Below are 27,589 nucleotides of genomic sequence, written 5' to 3'. Positions count from 1 at the left end.
AGCACAGCCAGAAATAATGTAGTTGTGCAGAAGGACTGAATTTAAAAATAAATGTGTGATTGTAATCTCCAGATGCTGCTCTGGCTTGCTGGGCATTATCCCAGAGAAGAGAGTTGGTCTGATACATGAATAAAAAAATTAGTGTCTTTGGCACAAGTTGAGATCTGCAATAGGCACGGAGAGAAAGGCCCCCATATGCCAGGCTGCCAGAATGCTGCGCCCATTAGGAAATCTTGGCTCTGTTCTGCCAGTCTCCTGCACAAAGCTGAGTCGCATCAGAGCTTGGTTTTCATATGGGAAAATCATTATTTAGTGACAGAGAGACTGATGGGGCATTCAGCCAATGACTGGGCTGGTATGATGCCCTGCCAAGGGGAAGGCTCACCTCTGCATCCTGGACCAGAGGGGGAGAGATGCAAACGGAGCTCATGCATTTTTCCTGAATGAATCTTGTTACTGAGCTTTGGGAGAGGCTCATTTTTGACCCAAGCTTTAAAGGTTGATTTTGAAAGATACAAAAGCCCCAAAGAAGTAAAGGTGCCCTAATCCATCAGCACACCAAACACTGACAGCCCTTTCCAGACTCCCCTCAAAATGCATTCCAATGGGAGCAGGCACACTCCTTATGAGATGGAGCAAGAAAGGCTAGGACAAAGCTATTTGAAAAGACAGATGGCACTGCACAATCCCTTCACCATTCCAGGCTCGCTGCCTCTGCTAAACTAGATGCAAAATGCATCAAGATGCCAGCCCACTTTCCTATGCTCAGCTCGTGCTCCTCAGGTCAGGAACACGGAAGAGAAAGCACCTTTCTGCATGACTCCTGTAATACAGGAGGCTGTTTCAATAAGGTATGAACAAGAGACTGATTGTCTTTTATTAACCTGCTAGGAACAGCTGAAAAGCTTACTGTTTTGTCTTTTGAAAATGCAGTTACCTTTTTGAATATAGAAACTCTGTTCTCCTGTGAATCTTTTGCAAATGGGCCCCTGAGATGGCAGGCCAACATGAGCCCCTGTGCTGGAGCAACAACTGCAAGTAACTGAGGAGAAGTGGAAGAGTGGGATGAGATTTCAGCTCAGCACTGGGCAAAAGGAACAGCACTGCACATAGTCACAATGCAGATAATGGTGTTTGATTGGGGAGACCTTGCTCCCCAATGCTGGGGATGTGGAGGGAAGAGGGATTAAGAGAATGATGCAGTTCCTCTGCTCCCATAGGAGACAGAGGTGTGGGCTGTCCAGTTCCACAGGCTGAGGGAAATGACTCAGCCAGAAAAAGCCTCTGGGCTTTCAGAAGTAATCCCCAAATGATCAGCAGCAGCAATGGAAAGACCACCATGAAAATTTTAACAGGTATGTTAACAGATATGTTTGTGGAAGCTCATTTGAAGAAGCTTTGCAATGTGATACTGAGAGCTTTGGTAGTGAATAACAAATGTGAAATACAACCTAGGTACAATGGAGCAGCTCTGGCAGAGGACAAAACCCAATCCTCTGCTCCTGCTTCATGTAATGGCATGGATGACTTTGCCAAATAGTCACATAGGACAGCAGAGATGAACCAACCAACCAGTGAGGGCTCACAATGACTTATCCAGAGCACGTGACTGACCTAGCAGAAACCTACTACTGTGATAGGAAAGGGCACTGCAGTTCAATCTCACACTTGAACTAGGCTAAAATTAAAGAGTGCTCTGCTCATGACAACAGGTCAGCTTTTGGAGATGCTTTGAATTTAAAACAATACCCAATTCACAATTCTGCTTCACTCTCTTCACTCACACTGTTAACATATTTGCCATACAACCTCCGTGCTGCAATTGCAGCACAGAAAAAAAGCAGTTACCTGACTGCCTGGGCTGTCAGAAACAGGATAAAGAGCTGTTCCACTGTCATATCAATGCAGTAGAGCAGCTAGATTCTCTCACTGCTGCTGAGTAAGCGTGCTGATAGTGTTTTTTTGCATACACAACATACTCAATGAAATCTATATTCTTCTAATTTAAAATAACACTTTCCTCCACCTTCCTTGACACAGGATGACAAAGCAACATTTGAGTTTCACAGATGCACCATCTCAGTTCCAGAATACTGCTGGCTCTGTTCCTTACCAATCTTACCTTGAAAGGAAGGCCTGATGCTGCTTTATCGTGTCCAGTTCGTAGGTTGACGAATCACTCCTCTTTCGTGGCAGCTGCTTCTTTGGATCCTCTCCGTTGCTACGGGGAATATCAATGTTGCTCCTGCTGAGGTGTCTGCTGGCTTCCAGGTTAGAGCCACTGGAGCAATAGCTGTTGTTCACTGTTATTCCAGGAGACAGCAGGTCGGTATCCTGGGATTTGAAATACATGGACTTAGTACTCTGACAACTGAATCATCCACGTTATAACCTCCTCCTTTCATCCTTCTCAACCCATCTACATCAAGATCTCATTAAGAGGAAAGCCCACCAAGTCCTGGGATACACACACACTAAGACACATCTGCTGGCCATCAATTACAAAGACAGACTTTGCTGTTTCGTGCAAAGATGCTTGCTAAAACCAAGGGCTGTGGCCAGCAGATCCATTCCCAGCAGACACGGGGAGCCAGCATTACCTGGACACTCACAACACTCCCTCTTCGACTGCTGTTTTGGCTCTCAGACACAGTTTGATTGCTGTAGCATAAGGCATCAAATCCCAGAATTCCTCCGACACAGTCCCCAACCAAGCAGACCTGAAAAAGGCAACAGAGATGGGGCGGGGAAGAGCCCTTTGACTTCAGTTCAGAGCTGACAGTTAAAAGGAGTGCTGGATTATACTTGAAAAAGCTGCTGTAACAGGATAACCAGTGCTTTTATCAGTAAGACTATTTTGTCAGAGAACATCCGCTCATACCCTGCAGACTCTTGCTAGCCAGCACAGCTAACGTGCTCTGCCTGTTCCCATTTGCCAACCAGAGCAAGGTGAAAGCAACACAGAGACTGTCTATGGCCCTAAGTCCAGGGTCAAAAAAACAAGCCTGAATCCCTCCTCACCAGCTGTCCACACCACCTCAGGCAAGCTTTGCTGTGCTTCTGTTCCCTGTTTGTGCTGTCAGGAGATAATGCTGTCCTGCCTCCAAGAGCATTCAGTAGATAGACACAACACAGCACTAAGGCCCCTGAGCAGAAGGAGGCTTTCTGCGGCCCTGGGGCTGGGGACAGGCTCAGGGTGAATAATATGCACAACATGCACAGCCTGTTCAATAGCTCAAATTGCACTTGGGCTAGAGAATCACTTGGCTCACAGGAGTGTGATGCTCCATGACGGTGCTTTGCAGGACACAGGACTTGTGCCATCTCAAAAAAGAAACCCATATTTGTGACAGACAACTCCAGTGAGAGCTGCTGAAGGTCCTTTAGAAAGGGGAACACTCAAACATCCTTGGTTTGCAATGGGAGTAACACAGTAACAAAAGTAGCATTCCTGGTTTGGAAAGGTGTGTCATGCTGAAAACTGATTAAGTTCACAGCTTTGTATCTCCTTTTCTCAACACAAGCTCTGACTTTGCTTTGAATCCCAAAGGCTCAAGAGAGAGCGTAAGCAATAATCTCTCTTTCAGAAAGAAATGGAAGCACACTTTCTTATTGCAGCTCAACACTTCTGCGTTTCCATCCCTCCTGAGAGATTAATGAAAAGAGCTTCAGAAGGAAATTGCTTCACTTGCTTTTCCTTTCGTTGTGGCTCACCTGGCCATTGAATGACATTCCCTCCTGGGATCTGATGAACTCGCTGTAGGCCTGGTTGGCTCTGACGATCACTGTGGCTACTGCTTCTTGGTACTGAGGTGACGATGTTGCTAGCAGAGGGAGGGCAGCAAGGGGAATGTGATCCTGGCTGTTGGACAGGCAGCCTTCATCATAACTATATGGGCTGAGGCTGGATAGAGCAAGAGAGATTGGAAATACTAAGATGCAGAATGGGGAAAACCATTTAGGGGCAGTACAGGCAGTAATGAGGGTTGTTAAAACAAAAAAGCCTCACGACAGAATGGTCATTTACTCCAATGTGAACGCGTAAGAAATTTAATACATCTTTCCCTCCCATCAAACATAAATCTTCAAGGACAGCACCCTGACATGGATAGAACAGATAGAACAGCCCCCAGACAAGGAGCTAGAGCTTCAGTATTTATTGGATTAATTAGAGTAAATCAATCACAAAAGTCTTGCTGCATGATTACTGTATTCACTGCAGCTAAGTATGAAATCGAGATTGAATGCTTCTCTAGTATATTAATAAGTGCATTCCTGAAGCATGGTCAGAACTTTCAACGTGCAGAGCATTTCATGAATGCCAGATCAAAAAAAAAAAAAAAAAAAAAAAAGCAAGCATGAAATTTTACATGTCTGAAAAAGAGTAGCATCAACTTACCTGGACACCAGCGAAAAGGCTTCGGAGCAGATGGCTGGGCAAGGGACTAGCCTGATGGCAATGTGTCCAAGGGCAGCTGGGTAATGTACCCTCATCACAGTGTCAAAGACAGTCGTGATAGTGTTGACATCCCCTTGCTTAGAGCTCTGATCACCACTTCCCGAGTCTAGGATGTTCCCTCCATGGAGTACTAAGAGGAGGACATGGATTTTACTTGGCTGCATTAATGGCTGCACTGATTCATCCTAGGTGGGAATGAACAGAGCAAAGTAGAAAGGTTGATTGTGCAAAGAAATTATATTTGTCCCACAGGGATTTTAAGGAAATTTTATCACTTTTTCCCCCAACTACATGCACTAGTTAAATAGGTTAAAGACTTCAGATCTGCTTATAATGTTGGCAAAAAGGAACTGAAGAGAAAAAACTTCCCCATAAAATAGTTCCCCATAAGCAAAGGGCTGGCCAACAACTGGCTCAGTGGCTGCTATACAGACACACCACAGGTTTTTATAGTGGCTGTCTAGGTCATTGCTTAGGATGCTGAATAAATTCCTTCCGTTAACAGACAGGCTGCAGTTTGCATCTAAACTCCAGAGAGGGTTATTGTTAAGTTTCCCACCAGAACAGCTCTAAATCTGATCCTGATGCCCTAAGGGCAGGTCCAAGAACATCCATTTGTGTTGGTTACACGTTATAATGCAATGGAGCATGAACTATTTTTGGTATCTCTCCACTATCAGGGCTCTCAGTGTTAACAGCTCCCTTGCAGACTCAACTCCCCCTACCCCAAAACCTGAGACAGGCAGAAGTGGGTACCGATCCCTTCTCCTGTGCTTCACCCCACATGCCAGCAGAGACAACCTGAGAACATCGTGGCTCCTTCCCCAGGGGAAGGCAACTCCCTGCTGAGGCACTGCAGAAGACACCAGGAGTGGGTGGGAAAGGGGAGGAGGGGGCAGTAGGATTTTCCATTTGGCAATTTTTTCCTCATTTTAACATCTTTAGTCACCTGCTGTCTTTTGAGCAGTGATTGAGCCCCTGACAAACACGCTGGTGGGAGGGAAGCATGCCCAGGCACACATTAGCAACCTAACAGCTAGCTTGCATTTTTACCAGATAATGCTAAAGCATGTGTTAATACACAGCCCACCAGAAGCATTAAAATGCACATCCAAGTCTGTAATAAAGATTTTCCAGACCTCCTGCACAAGAACAGCCTTTAATTATTTAGCACCATTACATTATATTAACGTCTGCTCTTTAAACTTTCTCCGATTCCAGTTTACAGTGTTTGCAAGGTGAACTTTTCCCTGGCTGGAGGCACCAGAGGACCTCTCCCCGCATCTGAGCACTGCTTTCAGACAAATGTTTTAAGTGCTCATTTGGAGAACAACATGAGTCACCCAGCTCAGGTCATCCGGAGGTTTATCAGTCATTTGGAGGCACCGTTCCCTTCCAGTTCATTAACCTCTGCTCTTAAAGGAAGTGGGGAACATGCAAGCAATTGCTGATTATTTTAGGGGAGGTGGTGGCTATTTAGAACTTTCCTGTAAGATCTGGATTCATGTAAGACAACTGAATCTTGGGCTACCTTTTGATGAGGGAGGCTTTTAAACTGGAAATCCCTGCTGTGGTGGCTAGAAATTTCAAGCTGTTTTAGTGGACTACTTGTGAACAACTATAAGTAAAAGGCATTTTCAGCTCTCTTTCAAGTTTGTTTCTTTCCTAAAATTAAGCCAGAAATGGGAATGACTTGAGACTACCTGAAGAAGACAGCAACTCCTCTGCACCAATTCAGCCTCTGCATGAAATCTTAGGGCCGTGAGCTGCAGACAGCTCACCTTGAGGTGGCTAGAACCACTCCATCTCCAGAAACCCACTTTCCCCATAGCCCTTGAGCTCTCAGTCTCTACAACAAAAGCCTAACATGTAGAAAAATATCAAATCCATGCTCACAGTCTTTAACTGACCATAAGTTGACCAGTTCACCCCAGACTCTGTAAGCAGCCACATCAGCTGTGCAGCACAGACAGGCATAGCCTGGGGGGCAGGATGACTACTGTGACTTTAAGGGACATCTCACTAAGACACTGGCTTGCAAAAACCTGCATACTCCAAGACTGGAAAGCCAGGGGGGTAATCACTTGTTATTTTATTCAGAGCTCCGATACAGGCTGTGCTGTAACTGGTTTCCAAACAAGGCCCTGAGCAGCTCAAATGAGTGGGTTGCAGCACAGCTGTGTCAGTGGGACTACTGCAGCCTGCAGTTACACGGCGCTCCTGTTCCCACCAGCTCACTTGGCATTATCAGGGCAGCTCTACCAGCAGTGCCTCAGGCAGCTGTTATCCCCACAGGATCAGTGTTTTTTCCAGCTGGATACCTGACACTGCCTGCAAACGATAGAAGATTTTCTATCTGATGCTCAAAAGGCAGGTGAAATAATCCCTTAAGCCTAGCCAGGAAGTACACAGCATACCAGTGTGGCTTCAAATGATACACAAAGACAAGACACCACTCACAGCGAAGAGAGTAGTTTACCCCATTTACCCCACATGGAGACTTTCCAGCCACAAGGGATCTTGTTATAAGAAGCCAAAGTGCTTACTTCAATGATGCTGAGCCTCTCCACACTGGAGCCAACGTGGTACTCTGCTGATGTCTCATGATACAAGTCACCTGCAAGCACAGAGGTTTAAAATGTCAGCACTGCGAGACACTTTGGCAAGGACACTCTTCCACAGAGGCAGACTGTGCCAATGCCTCTCAGCCTTTCTGCCTCAGATTGCCTTAATTATTTCATCAAATTGCCCTCTCCTTCCCTCCCACATCCTTCCAGCTGAGAAACCCGGGCAATGCCAGGCCACTTATTTTCCAGCAATTTCTCATAACCTCAGTGAGCACTTTAGGACACTGGCAAGCTCTACTCTCTTTACAGCAATCCAAGCGTCCTTACTGCATCAGGCACTGCAACAATGGGAAATCCCTGCACAATTCTCAGAAATGATTAACGTGTGGGAAAATAAAAGGAACCACTGCAACTATGCTGGGGGAGCAGAGATCTGAGGCGCTCACACGTCTGTGTCTACACAGACCAGCATTGTACTAGAAGGCCTAAGTGTCACTCTTCACTGTGCTGCTACATGAATCGAGCTAGCTGAAGAGTCCAATTCCTTCCAAAGTTTTGTAAAGATGAGCAGAAAAAAAAATTGAAAAGAGAAAGAAAATTGAGGTGGGTACAGATAAGAACAAAGGATGGAGCAAGGGAAAAGAAAAGTCAGGAGAAATCAAAGTAATTCAAGACAGAGCTGAAGTATTTTGTCATTATATGAATGAATCCCGGCTGTCACACAAAGGAACCTAACCAACATGGGACATGAAGAGAACCAAGAGCTTCCTCATCCCAGCTCCCACCGGGCAGCACCGTTCCAGCAGTGCTGGGCAGTCATTTCTATGCTCTGCCTCAGCTTCTCTGTTCATGAGATGAAGGTAACAGGTTTTACATTCTTCAGAAAGGAACCGTAAAAGTGACCTGGAGAGACTGTGAAATATCACATGCGGTTTTGACTTAAGAAAAATAAAAATTACCCTGGACATCATCACATTCGGGGGTTTCAATTTTATCCATCAGATCATTGGAACTCCATTTGGTTATTTCTTTCGGGAACATTTCCTCATTGTCAGACAAGTCCTCTTTAAAAAACAGATTTTTTGAGTCACACACATACAATTACGTACACAGACAAGAGCACAGAACAGAATTTTAATCAAAAGACCCCATAGCTATATGTCATCTTATAAACATCCTGATGGTTTAAGTCATAACAAAACACGATGCTTCCTCAGCTTTCTTTATGTAGGAAAAAAAGCCTATTTTGAAGAAGTTAAAAACATGCAACTAAAAGGTTTTGTTTCCCAACAAAAGCCCTAAGGTGTGGAAAACATGGCATAGATTCTTAGAACAACCATTTGAGGTACAAAGTTAGACGTTTTTCCTGCTGTAATTTCTGCTTGGCGTGACCCTGTACGGCTGCTTGGTGACGCTGAGCAGCCAGCAGGTTCCATACAGGAGAGGACAGAGCAACAGTCACTGCTGGGATCCTCCCTGAGCTGTGTGAAGGCTGAGTGAGGTCTTTGGGGGAAGCAGTGATAAGGATTGCTATTGTTAATAGCACCAAATACCTAAAAAGGCAGAAGTAACAAAGGAAATGTGAACTCCCTGGGCTATCTTTAGCCTGATTTCCTTAGGAGACCAACCACATTACCTCCGTGTCCACCATTTCCCTCCTACCTCAAGAGCTTCTTTCCCTGGCTAATTTCAGCTACAGCTGGTAAAGAGCAAGGGTCCCCACAGCACTGTGTTCAGAGAAACATAATGAAAAGGAAGAGGCATAAAAAGGACAGAGCCTATAAAACACTCCCCAGCAGCATCCAGGAAGGTGAACAGGGCTCCAAATGAGCCCCTTGCAGAGCACTCCACAGCCCCCACACTCAGTGCTTCACCAGGACAGGTTCTGGGAAGAGGAGCAGAGCCCCGGGGCTGCCTCTGAACCCACAGCCAACAGCAGCAGCTGAAGGCTTACAGCGGTGCTTTTGCTATGAGCTGCTGGTTCCTTCTCTTTCCCCCCCCCCCCCCCATGTTAGGGATGTGTCTTTTACTGCTACAGAGGTTAATTGGTTTCTAACTTATTTATTGCTCTGTGCTTATTATTCCTTTCCTGAAAATTTTGGGCTCGTAAATTTAATAAAGAGATATAAACATAATAATAGCAGCAGCAATTACAGACGTCTTGATCTAAAATCTTTAGAGTCCCAGACGAGGGTTCTCCCTTTCTTGGTGCTGTACAGCCACTAAGAAAATAATCAGTTGGAATAATCCCAGGACCGGGAAACAAAAAGATTATGAAATTTATTATTCTTTTCAGCGTATCTGAGCTACTATCTCAGGTCTAAGCACACAGCCAAGCAAAGACCAATTATTTTTAGGAGTTTCTATTTACACGTTGACCACAGAAAGGCAGCAACCTGGAAACCTCGTGTTGGCATGCCATGTCCTTTTTCAGCTATGGAAAAAACTGAGTAAATCCTCAGTGCCCCACACAGGGGAGCATGGAGTACCTGTTCCCAGCAAGGGAAAGCACGTGCGTGCAGAACGTGTGCTGGCGGAGAATTAAGAAGATTGCACTCAAAGCTCCTTCAGCAACTTAAGCTTAATATTGAACTTATTTCCTTGAGAGGTTTAATTGCAGCCCTTATTGCTGCCTAAGTGATCACTGAAAGGGATATTACTCCCGATATTAGCATTTATTACAGGATAGAAATCAGATATTACTGTTCTTGTCACCACTTTAACCAGCCTCAGTGAATGAGGTTGAGTGGGAAGCCCAAGACAAGAAACCTCCCCGAGCTCAGAGTACATCCACTGCACGGTGAGGGAGTGTGTGCGTCCATGGGAAGCACTGCTGAGGACCTCTGCCGGGTGCTGACCCCGATCAGTTCCACTTCCCACAGCACCGACCCCACATCTCCCAGCAGGATGAGCCTCCCAGCTGCTGGGGTTACTCCGCCCTCCCAGGCACCTTAGGAGCACTCCTGGGATTCCCCATAGGCCTGAATCCCAAACAACTATCTCAATCTATCTCCACTTTATTACTGGGTAATTAAAGAGAAAAAAAAAATAGGGCGGATAGCAGTGATGCCATTTCAATGACTCATTCCTCTTTTCTTGTTACGTATATTGCTACAATAAACCCTCTACAGTTTTTGTAGGTGTTATATAAGTCAATAAATTGAGACACCTGAAGTTGGCCTCTCTCTTTCCAAACGAGATGAATTCATCACTTTGACTCGTGGGCATCCTGGCCACTTTCTACCCCAGCATTTGGGATGTATGCCTAAATGCTTGATGTGAGAACTCTTTTGGAGCACCATACTACCAGTTTTGCGGGTCTGAACTTTAGCTGAACATCATTCAAATTCTGCTTTACAAAATTGGGGTGTGATCTTCTCACAACTCCATTTCAGAGAAAGGTCACCAACTTCATCAGCACACGTTGCACATGTAACTTAGATTAGCATTACAAGCTGAGAGGAGTCCATCTGTTGTCGGCAGAGACAGAGCCTCTCAGGCTTACATACATATTAAGTACAGCGTATAAAATGAATGCAGTGGAACAAAGCTTCTTCGTATAATTACATGGGAAAAAAAAGGAAGAAGTAACACCAAAGCATTTACCAAATCTGAGCAGTCGAAATTACTTTGGAAATTCTGGAATCAACACTGATTAATTTTGGCATGAGTTACCCTGTAGCATTCCTTATTGTACTTCCAGGAACAGGAGGATAAGGAGTTAATAAAGGCAAACTTCAGTCTCTTTGGGCCCAGACAGAACAATTAATCATAACTTCTACTGATTAAAAAATTATTAAAACATCAGTCTTACTGAATCAGAATCATTAAGACACACCCACAGAGCAGTAAGCATTGCTGAATTTTACCCACACATTTGCACCAAATAAAATACAGCTCCAAAAGGTTAAGACTGCTCACGATCACGTCAGATAGATCACACTGTATCTGTAACGCTGCCGTGTTAAATACAAAGAGTCTGCTGGGTAGTGCTGAGGAAGCTTGAAGAAGCTGCACTGATGCTGCAGACAGCTTGGTTAGAAAGGAACAGACTCGAAACAAAGCAATGAAGTCTTGCTTCCATCCCCACAGCTCATGCTTTCCGCCCTCTTATCCCACCACTTCAGGTAATGAACGAGGTGATTTAGGTTCCACATACCATGTGCATCAAAGAATTCATCATCTGAGCTGTCATCTGAATCCCTGGCAATGCTCTGCATCCTCCACTCCGAGATACTATGGCGTGAGGGACTTGCTGGAAAAAGCAGAGAAGCCTTATGCGAAACGCTACTTGGACAAGGCACAGTATTCCCAACATGATCTTTGCTGGAGGAAGAGTTGTGTGTTCTCTGCAAAATGCACTGCTGCAATATTAAAAACACAAAACCCTGATGATGCTGGTGTGATGTCAGTGTACCACTTTACGGATCCTGTTTGTTTACTGTTGTTATAACCTGCCAGCAAGATGCTACATTAAAGCAAGCTGTTTGTATCACTCTTATGCTATTTTGAATGGCAGCTATTTATAATTGTTAGTAGGACGTGCAAAATCAGCTGGGTTTTAAAGTTTGCAATTAGGAAGGAAGCAGGCTGATTGGAAGCTTTCTTCGTTCCTCTAATCAGCACACAAGCCATGCCTCTGCTTCGCTAACTTTTGGGTGGGTAGCTAAGCAGAGCAGCCTGGATAGAAATAATCTGTTTTCTGGAAGGAAATTGCTTCCACACAAATTGGATTAGAGATCTATTTAAACTTTAAACTTGAATGATTTAAACAACATGCTGTCCAACTACTTCGGAGGGGAGCTGTCGGAGCAGCTGTCCTGCTGCAGCAAGTAGAAAGCCCAACAACCCTTCTGGTCCCTGTCCCAGTTCACCCCCCTTTCCTCACACCTCCCTGCTCCCTTTCTCTTTCCCCTCCAGAGTTCCCTTCACCCTATGGAAATACATTGCAGCACTATTTTTTCAGCAGTGATGCAGCCTGAACTCATCACAAAAATGCAGTCCAACAAAAGGGACGGCTCAAAGAATCAGTTACGTGGTTTTTCCCCTTTCAGATTCCTCTTGCATGTCACAGAGGGGAGTGCACACCTCTCCTAGCACAGCAAAATCCAGAGACGATTGACAAATTCCCACTTAACACATACAAAGCCTCCGAAAGGCTCTGATTCCTGCAAGAGCTGCACAAGCTGCTTCATACTATTGCTGCAACAGCGTTAAATATGTAAGTCAAAGGCTTCCAAATTCTAATTCTGCTACCTGACTGTCACATGCAGAGACGAAGGAGAGCCTGTGCAGTCATCTAATTGCAGCCCAGCAGGGGTTTGGCAGCCCCCAGCTCCCCACCGCCCACCCCTCTGGAGCTGGGAGCGAGGAGGTTGGCAGAGCGCAGCTCATCCACGCTGCTGTGACGTCAAGGCACTCGCATAATGGTTGCTAAAAATAGAGCATATAATAACATATGGGATGGCGACGAGGGTCCTGCTATCACCAGAGGTCTCACTCGCATGGTATGGAAAGGGCTGAGATCTTTGGCAGAAAGGCGTTGCTTTTTTCCTGGTGGAGGTAGCGGTGCGTCGACGCAGCCCTCCTTGCTTCCATATGTTAATGTGCCACCAGAAAGATTAAAATATCTGCATGACGTACTTCTCAGCACATCACAATTCATTTCTTCCATTACTTTTTCCCTGTAAAAGCTGAGGCAATCTGCAGTTTCAAACAAATCCACCCTTTGCTGGTAGTGAAAACCTTCAAGTAAAATCCTAAAGGGTCTGAAACCTACAGCTGCCAATGAATACATCAGCACTGAAGAGGGGGTTCATAATAAAGAGTGTAGTGAGAGATGGGCACACTGCTCAAACATCCTGGTGCAAGCAAAGTAGCATTTTTTATCTCCATACAACGATTTATGAGGCGTCTGGTAGGTTCTTCCCTGGGGCTCACTGGTGAGTCATTGCAAGGTAAAACTGCTGCTCGTATCTCATTCACCATGTGATGAAATCAGTGATGGAGTGGTAAATAAAAATTGAGAATCAACTCCAATATTTAGTACATGTGAGAGATGGATAAGCTTCACTCACCCAGATGCCTCCTCCACTGTCCCTGGAAGAAATGCTGCCTGTTGGGGCTTCCAAAAAACCAAGATTTTTGCCCTCTTGCTGAGAGCTATTACCCCAGCTACCAGCTGTGCCTGACTGAAAGGAGAGAGAGCTGCTGAGGATTCAAGCCCTGTCTCCCTGTAACTTGCGTTGTAACTGAGCCCTAAACAGGGTATCTGCTGGGGCTTTAACAGCAAAAGCCTAAAAGCTTGCCAAATGGTATTTAAAGGGGAATGTAATCATGATCCACGGTCTCAACTGGTTTCAAGCTAGCCATGAGTTTTGGTCCCCAAACAGCCACCATGCACTACCACTAGTGAAAGGCAGCCAACCCCAACCCCTCGTCCTTCCACAGCACCTGCCTTACTTTCTCCAGCAGCCAATAGAGTCCTGCACTGTGCCAGCTGCACTGCAGCATCATGCAGTAAGGTGTAACTGCAGCCAAGGGCACAAGGTGCCCGTTGGTAACGGCCCCCTGGAAGAGCAGTTAACTGCCACCTGCTGCTGGGTTCTGTGCCCTGGGGCCAGGCACACCACAGCATGCAGGCAGGGAGCTCTGCTGAAGGATGAGGGCTTGTAAAAGCCACGAGTGGCTCTTGGGTAACAGAGCCAAAGCCTCTCTGTGCTGCTTCGTCATTTTCTGACACCCAACACTGCTACCCAGCTGCTTCCTGCTCTTCTACTGCTTCTCCTAATTCCTGTGCTTTCAAGAGTGGCATGAATTCTGCCATGTGCCCCTCTGAGAGTCACAGTTATGGGATAATGACAAACATTTCCCAACCCACAGGAGGCCACCTGAGAAGACTGAGCCTGAAACACCAGCTGAGATCTCTTATGAGAGCTGGAAGGGCTCACAGGCGGAATAAGCACTGTCCCAAAGGTTTCAGCCAGCCATACTTCCTAACGCCCAGCCTTTGCACAGTTCAGAGAAGCATCTTACCTCCTCTCTTTGAAGACCGGGAGGACTTGGAAGAGGTGGACCATTGCTTGGTGAGCGATCTCCCAGAGGCTGTTTCACTGTTACCAGAGGCGTCTTCTGGGTCCACAGGTGAAACTGTGTCGGCTTCAACGTCCTTCTCACCAGGAGCATCTTTGACTCCATGCTGCTCAGGATCATTTTCACCACAGAACTGGGCCATCTTCTGAGCCAGCATCAGCTGTGCCTCCTTCTCCAGCTGCCGGATATCCTCGATGGTGAGCCCGTACCACTCGTCCTGCCAGCACCAAGCCTGCCGATGAGCACGGACCATGACCTTCCGCAAGCCTGCAAAGCCAGAATGTCCCAGTCAGCAATGCTGGAGAAGTACAGGAGGAGGTGTGTTCCCTTCCCCAAACCCTCAAGACTCAGTGGCATTGATAGTACAGAAGCGTGACAACATAATGCCTCAAGCTGTAGAAATGGATGTTCATATACCAATCAAGGTTGGAAAAATCAGTCATTTCTGTACTGTACCTCCTCAGTTATTGCTAAACAATCATTCACTGACAAATTATCTGGTGTTCTGCAACTGCTTTTAGCTTGTGGAGGCATTGCATAATTCCACATCCAAGACTGTGCCCTGCAATTGCCTGCTCTGCCAAGGAAGAGCCAGGCACAGGCCACAGATAGCACCCTCATGAAACTCAGGGAAGCTGCAACACCTAAATCCAGCCTTCAAAGTGAGTGACACGTCCCCAGAAGAACGTTAAAAAACCAACCAAGAAGAAATAATCACATTTTTATCTTATTATTTTTAATCCAGGTTTGTTTCAAGTGGTTCCTTCACAGTTACCACATAACCCACCACAATATGGGACACGATAGAAGGACTTCCCACATTGCTTGTGCTGAGAGGACCAGAAGCTTTCCTTTTCTTGGAAACCCCGTACTTGGTTTCCACACATCAGTGAAAAACCACTACCAGTGTGAGCTCCAGAGAGCGTGGAATGGGAAGAAAAGGGAGGCAGGGAATAAAGCAGGCTTTATTTTGCAGATACAAACTTTCTTCCGTAGCATGAGAAAAATGAAGTGCTTGAAGCCAATTTAAAACACGACTTCTATGTGCCACATAACTGAAATGAATAACTACCTCAATATCAGCACACAGTGCTCACAACAAGGCAAGAGAAACTGCCCCAAAACGTGCAGCCAATGGTTAACGTCACCACATCACCAAGATTTTAGAGCAGTGATCACTGTGGATTTTCAACCAATTTTTCTGCTTCAAGCTCACATCAGGTCAAAGCTCCAAACTGCTGTATACTACTGATGGGAACACCCAGCACTAACAGTGCTTTTTAAAAGCTTCTATAAATACTGACAAACTAATCCTCAGGTGCCAATCAATGAATATTGTTCTCCCTTTATTTACTGGGAAACTGAGGCAGCAGTGAACTGACAGACATGCCAAGCACTCACTCTAATAAGACCCTATTTGAAGACCACAGGCCACAGCACCACCGCTGCCTTTACACCACAGAAAGCAATCGATAGGCAACATTAAAACCATGGATAATGGTTCCAATGCACAGGGGTTCTAAGCTGTTTCAAGCAACATTTGCTTTGCTGTTGTAAAGAGACTCTCAGATCTCACTACTGTCATGCCTTCTGTGATCTTATGCTTAAATGCTACCTTTGTTTTCAGCAATTATTTTCTTTTCCTTTTTTTTTTTTTTTTTTTTTTTTTTTTTTTTATTTGAAGCATACAAAAGCTTATTTTTCCACATTTATTTCCTTCCAGGCCTGGGCACTCTATTTTCAGCTCTGCACTTCAGTTAGTCCTCCATGCCACCAGCTAACACAAGCCACCCTATCAGGAAGAAACAAGCACAGAGATCAGCAGCTAACAGGATGGATCAGCTCAACCTGAACTTCATTTGCACAGTAAGATTAAGTCTATCAATATTTTATGTAGTTCTCCGCTTGACTTTCAGATGGGAGCTCCACTTAACAGGAGCACACCTGAACCAGCAGACTGTGACCTTCTGGGGGCTGAACAAGGAGCATTGGCCACTTAATTCTATTCAACCTTAGCCAAGATTCAGTGTTATTTCCCTTACCAGATTACTTTTTGCAGAACTGCAGGAGAACGTTTTAGCCTTTTCCACCTCCTGTTAGGACTGACAATCAACAGAGCTTAAAAAACAGAGATTAAACTCTCATCACATCCAACAGAAAGCCAGGAAAACACTTCCCTTGCTACACCCCACATCACAGCCACCCTTGGGCTCACTTGCTCCCAAGCCCAGTGGAGCCCACGGACCTCCCCCCACTGGGACTGCTCACGTCAGGTTTATTAAACATCCCCCAGATCACCCTTTCTTAAAGCCTTCTCTTTTGAAAACAAGATGGCATGATTCATCATTTCAGATCAGTTATGAATCAAAAAGATTGAGATTATTTTCCTAGCCTCTGGCCTTCACCTGGGACACACCAGCAATGCCACTCTTCTCTTTTTCAAGCACAGGGAGAAACCTGGAAGAGAGCAAGGCTGTCCAGGTACAGAAGAAATTGAAAAATAAACACCGACGAACCTCTACGCAGCTGTACGAATTCAAGATCCAGCTACAAATGACTGACACCATGTTGGAACAGGTGCAGTGGAAAAATTTGAGTCTTACAGTTTCTCCTCAACATGTCAGAGAAAAACAAGCTTATGTGGAAAGTGAAAGGGAAGGCATAGATCAGGAAATAGAGTGCGGTTGTGAACAGCTCTTCTTAACAGGTCAGAGATGCCCAACAGCACAGTGCTGAAGTCTTCCAACTCAAACCATCCCATGATTCCTCTCCAGAACTGATGGAGAACCCCACGGCTTAGGCAGGCAAGTCGCCCACTGAAGTCAGCCAGAATAACAGGAGTTTTGTAAGGCTGCAGGCAGCAGCTGATTCCAGTAGTATCAGTAGTTAACAAGACTTCATTATTTCTCTAGAGTGCACAAAGCTTTCGTTAAAAAAAACAAAACAAAACAAAGAAGGAAGCCACACACGCACATCGGTACACATGCAAATTGAGTTCAGAAGTGTTCGTCATTTTTGTGTTGATTTAATTATAACATTTCCCACTGTTGTGCAGAAAGATGATCTGTGAAGAGTCTAGCAGGGTGCAAACATTCAAATCATTTGCCTTTCAACTCACCACCTCACCAGCTCTGCTGAATCCTCCAAGTGCTGGCTTTTATAAGTGACCTGCCTGTAGATTGTGGTGTTTAACTCAGCTTCACAAAAGGAAGTGTAAGTGAATACGACAAAAGCCAGGACAGCTGAACTTAAAAAGCATTTGTCTGCAGTTTGGGTTTGTTTTTCAATTTGAATTAAAAGGAGCAACTACAGCAGTTAAACAAAAACCACCACCAAATCTTGCCCAGATCTCCCTCAACCATCTACATAAAGCAACTGGTCAGATGCCCATCGATTATGCACACAGTGGCAACATCCCAGAGCTTTTATAATGCACTCTCACAGTTTCCTGGCAGCTGATAAAGGATGTCTGATTTTCTCCACGCAACATTATTTCCTTGATGGTCACAGCAGACTTGATATCCTTGTCAGTGCAGTTCTGGCTGCCTGACTGTATCTGATCAAAGGTGACTGCAGCTATATCTGCTGACTCCCTGCCTTCCCTTGTTCAGACCTCTCACAAAGGGAAGTGTATTGTAACATCCGTATGGTGCAAATCACGACCCACCTTCTCTTCAAAAGACCAGTGGGCAGTGCTCGTCTGGATAAACTTTTGTCCTGGAATGCTTAAATGAAGACAAAGTTCTACAAAATAGCTTTCTAAAATCTTTTCCACTTCATCGCAGCACAACAATTTGGGCACATATAGCCAAAGATGCGCTAGCTTACACAAAGCTCTGGTTTCTGGGATGGGAACACACTTTGCCATGGTGTATAATCAATACCCCATACACAGTCAACACACTTGTTTAGCAACAAAAGAACTGTAGCCCACATGCACGATTAGGAAGCAAGTGGGAGCAGAACATTATGCAGTGCCAGTCCAATTAAGCTTAAATTCTATGGGTAAGGAGTAAAAAAGCATACAAATATTACAGCCAAGCAGACTAACAACCCACAATTTCAGTCTGTGTGTCGGACTGTCAAAGCACTGAGTAACTGTCCAATTAGTCATCCAAAAAAATGGTTGCTGCAGTCCGTAAGACTGAGAACATTTCCACACCATCCCCCAGAGTCACTCCCTCCGCACTCAGTGGCCCTTCCACATATTACAATCCATCCATCTCTTAACTTAGAAGTTTCCTTCTAAGTTATTCCCTAGTTATAGTCTGCACCACTGAAGGACTACTCCCACCCTGGGGAGAGTTTTGATCCTGCTCTGGATTTCTGCCTCAGTTTTCTTCCCGTTCTGATGACCCTGCATAGGGAGAGCTAATTCCCCAAGGATCACATTTGCAGCAGCCAGCAGCAGAGGAACCAGCAAAGAAAAGCCAAGGGGGAGTTGGCAGACAAGCATCTCCAGCACCTGAGTAGTTTGGTCCGTGGGCCAGTATATGAGCCCGGCCAGTCTGTCAGAGCTCACATTCTCCCAGTTTAAACACCCTCACATCCAGCTATCCCTTGCACAAAAGCTCAGACACTTTTCCCACTCACAAGGAGCTTGTCCATGGCTGTCCCATCCACAGGAAGGCGACACATCTGTAGATACCCAAAGCTTTTGCTTTCACTTTTACTCAGTCAGCTTTGTCTTGCCTTAAAGTCTTCTCTCATTTTATGCATCTTAAGCACTTTGAAAAACAGTATTTGCCATCACTGTAACAGAGTGGAAAGGCTTTTGAAAGGCAGACAATGAGCTGGCTCCACTCTCTGCAAAGCCTCAATCAAGAGGAAAATGGCAGGCAATCTTTTATGAAACACAAAAGAGACATTTCTAAGGGACCACGGTTTAATCTATGCCAAACACCTCTGAACAACTAGAGGAGTCACATGCTTCTTTTTCATTTAGCAGATACAAAGGAGTTGTTATTCTGCCCCCATGTTTTGCAGCACACACTAAATTAACCCATGTCACTGAAGCACCAAGGGAGTTCGTTGCAGAGAGCCACTTGTAATGAAGTCTATAGCAGGAAAAACTTCCATCTGTGGATAAGTAGAACCAAGGGGGCTCTAAGAAAGGAAACTGCGACTATTCAAAAATGGTGCGCAGCATTCTCCACTGCTCTATCAGTGTTTTCCACATTACCTCTCAGGAGCATAGTATAACTAAGAAGAGTTATAACATTATTTACTACTTCTAGCATCAGGTCCTTCAAAGAAGCTTTGCATATGGAAAGGGACAGCTGTACGGGAGAATTCACTGTAGACAGAAAGTAGGAAGCATCCTTTACATGGCCTTCCTTGGCACAGCCACAGCTCTGCACTTCTTTAGAAATAGGAATGTTTCTTTAAAACATTCTTTAAGTTATCCACCTGGCCATAGAGCCCCTCTCCTGGGGCAAGACTCACAAACTCCATCACAGCTGTGTTATAGATTTTCTGCAAGAACAAATTACTGCCAGTATTGCCACCACCTGCACAGTCCCCACTTAGTTTCTTCTGGAACACAAACAATAGGCTGCCTCCTTAAAAGCACTGACCTAAGAAAGATGCATCAATCAAAGCAGCACATTTACTCACAACTGAGAGCTGTCAATGCCCCTTGGCGTGTTATAGTACAGTGAGGTGGGGAGTCTGGAATACAGAGATGTATGGCCACACAAAGACCCACCTGCCCCACCACAAGACAGGCAGGAGCCATGGATGATGCAGGGGGTGGTTTCCTGGGACTAATTAGGACTCACAGTTGAAGCTCATTTCCTTGAGCTGCCCTTGAGGAAGTTGTTCAAAATAAAGAAAAACAGCACATTTTGAAAGAGATCCAGGTTTAACAGACAAATCCTTATTTAAAAAAAATGAACTTGAAACCCTTTAGATGGCTGCAGGCGATTTGGATTCATACATGCCATGACTATAAGTAATAGAATTACATTTTTCTGAACTGACCAACAGCTCTGCAAAGGGGCAATCGGGTCTGATAATCTCTTCACAGACACGTCCTGGAATATCACACATTGCACATACCTCACACCACTGTATTTCAATTCAGAAACAACATCAATGAGTGAACCTTGCAAGTCTATAAATGCTCACCAACATCATGGATAAACCGCTCGATTTTTGACTGCATCCCCCAGTATCTGAACTCGACTTTGCAAAGTTTATATGCACACATGATGGGGTATTTCCCAGGGTTGTTCTTGTACTCTTGAATCCAGTCTTCTGATAGAGGGCCTCGTTTAGTCTTCACTGATTTATACAGCTTTGGATCCTCCTCAGCTTTGTATTCATGTGGAGGGATAGGATCTTTAACAATATCAATAGGATCTGCAGAAAAACAGAAATAGACATTTCCTGAATAAAAGAATAGACGTTTTTCAGGAGTTATTTGTTTTAGCAAGTACCAGAAGCATCACAGCAATTGAGTTTCTCTTTGACTTACATTTGTATGACTTACATACAAGAGCAACTTGTATGCACAGATCCAGCAAACCGAGGCTTTGCTCCAAACCTTTCTGCCCAGTTGCTACAGGTCCACAGCAGATCTGCTCACTCCTTTCTTTCCAGCTCCAAAAAGATTTTTTTTTGCCATTCCATCTCTCAGTTTTTCAAACATGACTCACTGCGGTACAGCTCTGCCTAATCTGTCAAATACAACATCTTCCCCCCATTTTCTTTTTCGAGTACTGTTATGGAAAAGGGGCTGCCTCTGAATGTTGTATCTTTGGAACAGTGAGATTACTGTTAACTCCTCAAACCTTACTGTTACATCAGATTTACTAGGGAAGGTAGAAAGTTCAATGCAAATCCAAATTGTCCTAATTAGCACTTCAACAATGGAGAAGTGGAAATCAACATATGCTTGCTCCATTCCCACTGCAAAGATCTGCAGCTCCCACCCCAAACCTCAGCAGCAGAATCTCCCTTGGCTCTTTCGACAATCTCAGCAAGGCAGCACGACTCAAGCCTATGTGCTCAGGACAGAAAGCCCAGGGAGATAGGCTTAGGAATTGCCGGCAAGTAAACTGAAGCTTAACACGAAGCAGTCTAAATCAAGTAACACTCAAGTCTAATTGCACAGGGTTACCCACTACGGTCAGTTTGTCAACAGAGCCTGAGGAGCCACAGCAGCCACTAGGTGTCCTTCCTCAGGGCTCCTGCTGGGCCAGCCTGAGCTGGGATCCCTTCTGCAGCCCCAGGGATGCCTCAGTTGTGCAGGGCTGAACGTACCAGCACTCCAGCAGATGCTGTCGGCACAGGCACCACAGACAGCAAGGCAGAGGGATGCTCTAACACTAGCCATTTTCTGCCATTCGACAGGTTATCCTGTTTTTCCTTTTCTCTTGTTCAATCCTTACAAATATAAGGCTTGTTAACCCAATCTCCCAGACAGCTGTGAAGCTGGAGTGTTAACCTGCACAAGGTAATGCTAAGACAAGGGGAAGCAAAATGAAATGCACCTTCAATTTTCAGAAACGTAGATAGGAACGCTCTTCATATACACAAAGGAGATACTCAATCACACAGCACTATTTTCCTCTTCAATGGTTATTTCTATTAACCCTCAAATCATTAGATGTGCAGCTGAGCTGCACAAATAAGACAGAAAAGCATTAGCTTTCTTTTATAGACAGGAGGATTCAAACAATTTCTATGTGTTTTACATCAAGCTTAAAAGAGAACTCAGGTGTTCTCATTCTACTTGATGTAACCCTGCCCAGCAGTCTCAGCACCGATGGGTGTACACTTCTGTTTTTAGGGGTGGGTGGGACAGGACAGGGAGGTGGGACACACCAAGAAAAATCCTTTACACAGCAAAAAGCAGAATAAAGGAAAAGAAAAAGGCTCTTCACCTAGAATGGTTTGTCTTTTTTCTGCAGGAGAAAGGTTGAAAACATTGACGTGCTCTCCTGGATCGGTTTTGTAGTACGTCTCAATATCAATAGAGAACTTCTCCACAAAAGGGCACGTATACCTGGAAGTGAGAACAACACAGAGTAAACTCTGCTCAGTATGGCAAGCAGAGAAAATGCTTGCCTAAAATGTGCAAAATCAACTTCAAATTCAAGCCAGTCTTCACTCATATTGTACGTCAGATATACTTAAAATAAGGACTGTACAGATTAAAAAGACTTCGGTAACTTAAGACACAAGCTTGCCTTTGAATTATGGCTTCAGTGAAACCCCAAAACCACAGCACAAATACTTTGCTCCGCATGAGGTGTTACATGGATCACAGGTGAGAGAATTCCAGTGCTCCCCACAGTTATTGATGACTGGGCACTCAAACTAAACAAGAAACATCTTCTCAGCCAGCAAGAAGCAAACATGTGTAAGAGAGAGCCCAAGAGGACAAAAGCCTGTGAATTAGGGCTGTCTCCTCCAGAAGATGATTATCAAAGCAGACTACATACAAAGGAGCAGTTTTCAGAAAGGAAATAACTACTGAGTTTGATGTATCAACTCAGGTTTTATTATCTTTACTGATACGATACCCTGGAAATGCAAGAAAAAAGCAGAATTCCTGCCTGGAATCTGCAGCAGAATAAAATACGGACTGGTTTGGCACAAGGCCACGTTTCCTGGCCAGGTGATTCACTCACAGGCATTTCAAGAGGATGGATAAAAACAGACTGAAAGTGGACTTTAATCACTTCAAAGTCACACAGCTCCATTACATTTAGTCATGACTGACTGCCCATACACAGATGCTGACACTTCATCTTGCCCCAAATTCACATTACTTGTGTCAAGGCCAGCTAAAACAGATCTATAAAACTTACTTACATTTCTGATAAATATCAGAAGATTCTAAAGCCTTTTTATTATGGAAGATGACAGGAACATCAGACTGAATAGAAGGAATGCTCTAAACCAGAGTAACTGGTACAACAGTTATTTATTCCAGGGTATTGAAGTCTTCCCAGACAAAAACAGAGGACCGAGATGGCTCCACAGAGCCTCTGACTCTCCTTTCTTCTTAGAGACAAAACCATAGGGTGCAAGTTTGTTATTTTCTGGCTCGATAACAGTAAGATAGCTCCCAGAAAAGGAACACTAAATTTATTATCATTTTTAATGATTTTTCTGTCCTCCTGCTTTCCCCTCCTAGAACAAATGAATCCTGCTGTATTTGATAGCGTTCAGCATGACAACTTTCCCATCGCTGCACACATTTATAACTTTACTGAGCTAACAGATAACTGCAACAGTAAGTAGAACACACAGTGCAGGAGACCAGAATAAATAAAAGCTATTCAAGATTTCCCACGCTTTGATGGACAAACAGCTCATATTTTAGAGCAACCAGCCACAGATTGTCATGTACTTATGCAGTCAGCCCTGGCAACACTTAAGCTTGTGAGATTAAGCACTGTGTAAGAATTTCAGGACTTGGCACCTCATTTTCTCTGAAGGACGTTACTGGAGATGTAAGACGTGGCACTGTCACACCAAGCGACAGCAAATCCTTTCTGTAAAGTAGGGATAGAACTCTGAACGTTTTGGTAAATTTTACCTTGTCCTGGTGTAAGGATATGCATTCCATGATTCCTCTTCGACTCGCAGAGCTGCCTTGGGCAATATTGACCGAAACCAGCTGGGTATGTGCATACCAATGTGATATACCTTGTGAGTATACTGCCCATTTCCTCCTGGCCCGTCCATGTATGGCCTGTTCTCCAGGATCTCTACTCCACTGCCTTCCCCACATGTCTCCTCTCTGCTCTTTTTCTGAAAGGGAAAATACACCACAGAGTTAATCACTCCAACACATTGTTCATACCGAGGTCTCAAAGAGCACAAAGACTGGTGATGGTTTCTAGGAATTCTGTTGACCACAGTTTCATACAGCCACCAGAACTGCAGCAGCACCCTGGCAGTAAGAGTACTAAAACTAGAGATTATAAATGAAAGACTTTGATATTCACCTGGATAACACAGGAAACAAGATATTATTTATCAAAGATCCAATACAAACCTGGATGACATCTCGAAAGCTAGGAGAAAATTACAATGAAGACCTAACAATACAAATTCCTACGCTTACAAGAGGTCCGCACAGGTCTTTGAGAGCACACTATCCCTTGGCTCCAGCTTTGAATCACCCAGCAGCACAGAAAACTATCACATCAGTGGGTAACGGGGCAAAGAGGGATTGGTCTAACTTGCCAAATTCTTGCAGTGTTGTACCAGCACGAAGAATCACGCACACCTTCAGCACAGCACCGCAGTACTAAAAACTGTTTTATGACCCAAACCCATAGGATTTGGGGGCTTGTTGTCTGTGGTTTGGCAGAGCAGCAGCTCTCTAAGAATAGCTTGGAGACTGTGCTCTGCTAATTAAGATATTTAGAAGAAATAACCCAAATTTGCCAGAATGCACACAGCACCCCCTGGCAGCCTCCACATTTTGGCTTATTTGTAGCAGTGCCCCTCATTGAGGGACCTGGCAGGATTTCCTTCAATCAGAAAACCACTAATTCCACTGCTTCTAAGAAGAGCTAGAGGGAAACCAAGCAGTTGTTCATCTATAACACACTTCAGATCAGATTATGCATAACCTTCATCCTTTCCAAACAACAGATTCGTAGCGTTCGTGTTTCAAGTTGCTGAGTTTCTTGTTTGTATTTGAGAGGATGGTGCTTTGGGAATTAAGAAAAAAACAGAATTTTATACAAGAATCAACTGTGAAATGCAATGCAATAACAACCTCTCACTTCTGGCACACAAACAATTCAAAGGAAAACGAGGCTTAACAAAAAATGATGAATGAGATGCAAGAGATCAGCTTCTCGTCTTTTCAGGACAGGACGATAAGCCAACACAGCTATTTAAAAAGAGAACTTTTTCTTCTTAAGTAACTCTCAAGTGATTTAGAAGTTAAACAGCTGCAACCAACAAATCCAAATAACTGACAATCCAAACAGTCATTTTTTCCTGCCCCATAAACTGCAAAGTACTGCGAAAGAGAAGGGCTTTTTTAAAGTTTATATCTAACATTCAGCTGGCAGTTCATTAAAACACACATCCTCTTCAAACAAATTACTGCGTTTCAGTTCTTATATAAGCACTGACCAAGTCCTGCACAAATATTTATGACAATAACATTAAATAATCTTGATGACCCAAAAATCTGATTAATTCAGAGGTCTCGGGAAAGGCAGCAACCCAGCAGGCATAGCGAATGTGTCAGACAGAATAGTAGCACAGCATCTGCTCCGAGCAGTTGATACAAATTATGGAGATCTAGAGCTTTTTTATATGGCAGAAGCACGAGGAAATCACAAGCAGAGGAAATAGAGACTCTTTTAGTGCCAAGTTATCACACGTGGAATCACAGATCTGCTGGGTTTAAAGCTACTGTTCCAGATTATGTGGTTATCAACAGTGCCAAGTCAGATCTGCAGGTCCTTGGTTTGGACCAGAACACGTGCAGGAGTTGTTCAATTTCAAAGGAAATCCACAGCACCGAGCAGCCTCAGCACTGCTATGAGCGTGCAAAGCCAAACCTGTGCACAAGAGTGGTGTCCCCAGACGTACAACTGCTTGCGTTGAAATGGAAAACCAAAACACTGAAGATGTATTTTAATAGCCATGGTTGACATTAAAACAGGCTTTCTTTCTCAGAATACTGTTTGATGCTCTTCCTTTCAGAGCTCTCAGAGAGATGCCCTCTGCCTTGCCTTCCTCTGAGAGCTCTCCAGCTCTGAGCCTGAACACTCAGCACCTGGTGCTGCTGATTACAACTCCAGCTCCCATCAAACAGCCCAGCAGCATACAGGGATGTCTCCTGCACTGCTTCCTTTTATCAAAGCACCTGGCACTCCCTTGGCAACACCACGTCACCTTTCCAAGAGGGGATCAACCCAGTTCTTGATTAATACAGTTTCGTTTTTGAACCACTGAACATTGCACCTCAATCTATCTTTTGAGCCAGGCCAATTTCTACTCAAAGCACAACACAGCTTATCAGTGGAACAGTGATACAACCAAAGGGAAACTTCCCGTGAGCCTCACAAGGCTGCTTCCCAGCACTGTATGCTCTTCTCCTTCCCAGTTTGTGTGTGGAGAAGGCTACAAGCCATGGGGAGGTTGGGAAGGACCAAGGAGGCCAGGTTAGATGGCAAACAGAACAGTCACCAACCAGTCATAGAGACAAAAGGAAGATAGATACCTGAGAGAATAAAATAAAGACATCAGCAACACGCACTCGACAGACCAGTATGATGCTCTGTGCCCAAGTGGCTCTGCGAAAGTACACCACTTCTGGGAGTGAAGAGCAATTTGCTTTTCAACCACAGCCTCTTCATGGCTATTGTGACTCAGCTACAGCATGGAGAGGGCTTATCACAAGGAAGTGGTCTGTAAACAACCATTTAAAAAATAACCACCGATGAAGAAAACATTTGGCTTGAGAAGCGCTGGGCATGCCCTCTCCAAAGAACACCCATCTGCTGGGAGAGGCAGCTGTGCAGGCATCTGGGGTCAGCATTGGCTTCAGAGACCACGCTCCTACAAACGTAGAGATTTTACTTAGTAGACCGCCTGTGTTATTGCTATTTGCTACCAAGTGGCAACACTATCCTCCCTCTACACAAATATCTGAGGAATGGTTTCCAACATCAAAGAGTACCTAAAGGCCCCTATGCGAGATATCTAAGCTGTAATCACAGTAAACCGCCTTATATTGTATTACAAGAGGAAATCTAGTCATCCCTTTAGAAGTCCCTCTCTTCTGCTGATGACACTCGATGTTCTGCACAGCCCCATCAATAGCTTTCCAGGACAGATGGTGACACAGATCCCTTCTAGCTAAAGTAATAGCATTAAATTACTCATAACAGGGAACCCAGAGAAGCAGATGCACCGTGATTAGCAAGAATGTCAGTTACTTAAAGGGTTCTATTAAAATAAATCTCTTGGCACGGCAGCATAGCATGGGACGCAGCACATGACCTCACCGTAATAATCATAGCATGAATAACTCCAGTGAATGTCGGTTAAACATCAGGTGAGCCTAACCCCACTATCATCTGTCCTTCAGAATGGGAGACACGAGGCTGTAAACAAAGGCAGGCTGAGCAGCTCCCTGATCCCAGCAAATGGCACGGAGCGCATCCTGCAGTGCTGTGCTGCAGCCATCCTGGCCCAGCAGAGTGGGATGAGGTGATGAACGCAGCACCTGTGTGGTTTTCAGCAGGGTCAGCTCAGTGAAGGAACGACGGCTGCTGGCAACGGAACCCTCTGGGTTGAGGATTCAGCTTGAGAACGCTTAGGTCAGGCTGCGGAAACTAAACTTGCTTTCTAGGCTTCTGTACATTAACAGAAAAACTAATTCCACTCCTCTTAAACGCTCTGAACGTCTCAGCTCTTCTGGAGTGACTCAGATCCAACGTGTCCCTGCAGGCCATGCTGCAGCACATCCAGGCTGCAG

General features: G+C 44.8%; 1 protein-coding gene and 1 long non-coding RNA gene across 21 annotated transcripts in view; one reads left to right on the top strand and one right to left on the bottom strand.

Annotated features, from left to right (window-relative positions):
• The window catches only part of PITPNM2 (phosphatidylinositol transfer protein membrane associated 2), a 111,866-nt gene that overhangs the window by 23,283 nt on the left and 60,994 nt on the right, over positions 1-27,589 (bottom strand). For 14 of the 19 annotated variants that reach the window (XM_004945542.5, XM_415122.8, XM_004945545.5 and 11 more), the window contains 11 exons: positions 23,672-23,886; positions 22,008-22,129; positions 20,248-20,481; positions 14,062-14,385; positions 11,186-11,281; positions 7,986-8,090; positions 7,006-7,076; positions 4,400-4,644; positions 3,715-3,904; positions 2,601-2,720; positions 2,123-2,334 (listed from right to left, as the gene is read on the bottom strand). In XM_004945542.5, coding sequence (XP_004945599.2) covers positions 2,123-2,334; positions 2,601-2,720; positions 3,715-3,904; positions 4,400-4,644; positions 7,006-7,076; positions 7,986-8,090; positions 11,186-11,281; positions 14,062-14,385; positions 20,248-20,481; positions 22,008-22,129; positions 23,672-23,886 — 1,934 coding nt within the window. Of the gene's footprint in view, positions 1-2,122; positions 2,335-2,600; positions 2,721-3,714; positions 3,905-4,399; positions 4,645-7,005; positions 7,077-7,985; positions 8,091-11,185; positions 11,282-12,282; positions 12,431-13,488; positions 13,679-14,061; positions 14,386-20,247; positions 20,482-22,007; positions 22,130-23,671; positions 23,887-27,589 lie in introns of those variants that run through there. The other 5 variants (XM_004945544.5, XM_040648379.1, XM_040648381.1 and 2 more) reach the window with 5 other exon arrangements.
• Positions 13,637-17,870, top strand: LOC107051602. Of its 2 annotated transcripts, none has more exons than XR_005840138.2 (2): positions 13,637-14,436; positions 15,842-17,870. It is a non-coding gene; the product is annotated as an uncharacterized LOC107051602 (long non-coding RNA). The 2 variants fall into 2 exon arrangements; XR_005840139.2 differs by having other exon boundaries at positions 13,637-15,339.

Source organism: Gallus gallus, chromosome 15 (genome assembly GCF_016699485.2).
Source record: "Gallus gallus isolate bGalGal1 chromosome 15, bGalGal1.mat.broiler.GRCg7b, whole genome shotgun sequence".
In the NCBI taxonomy this organism is placed as follows: Eukaryota; Metazoa; Chordata; class Aves; order Galliformes; family Phasianidae; genus Gallus; species Gallus gallus.
This window is presented reverse-complemented; position numbering and strand designations above follow the sequence as displayed.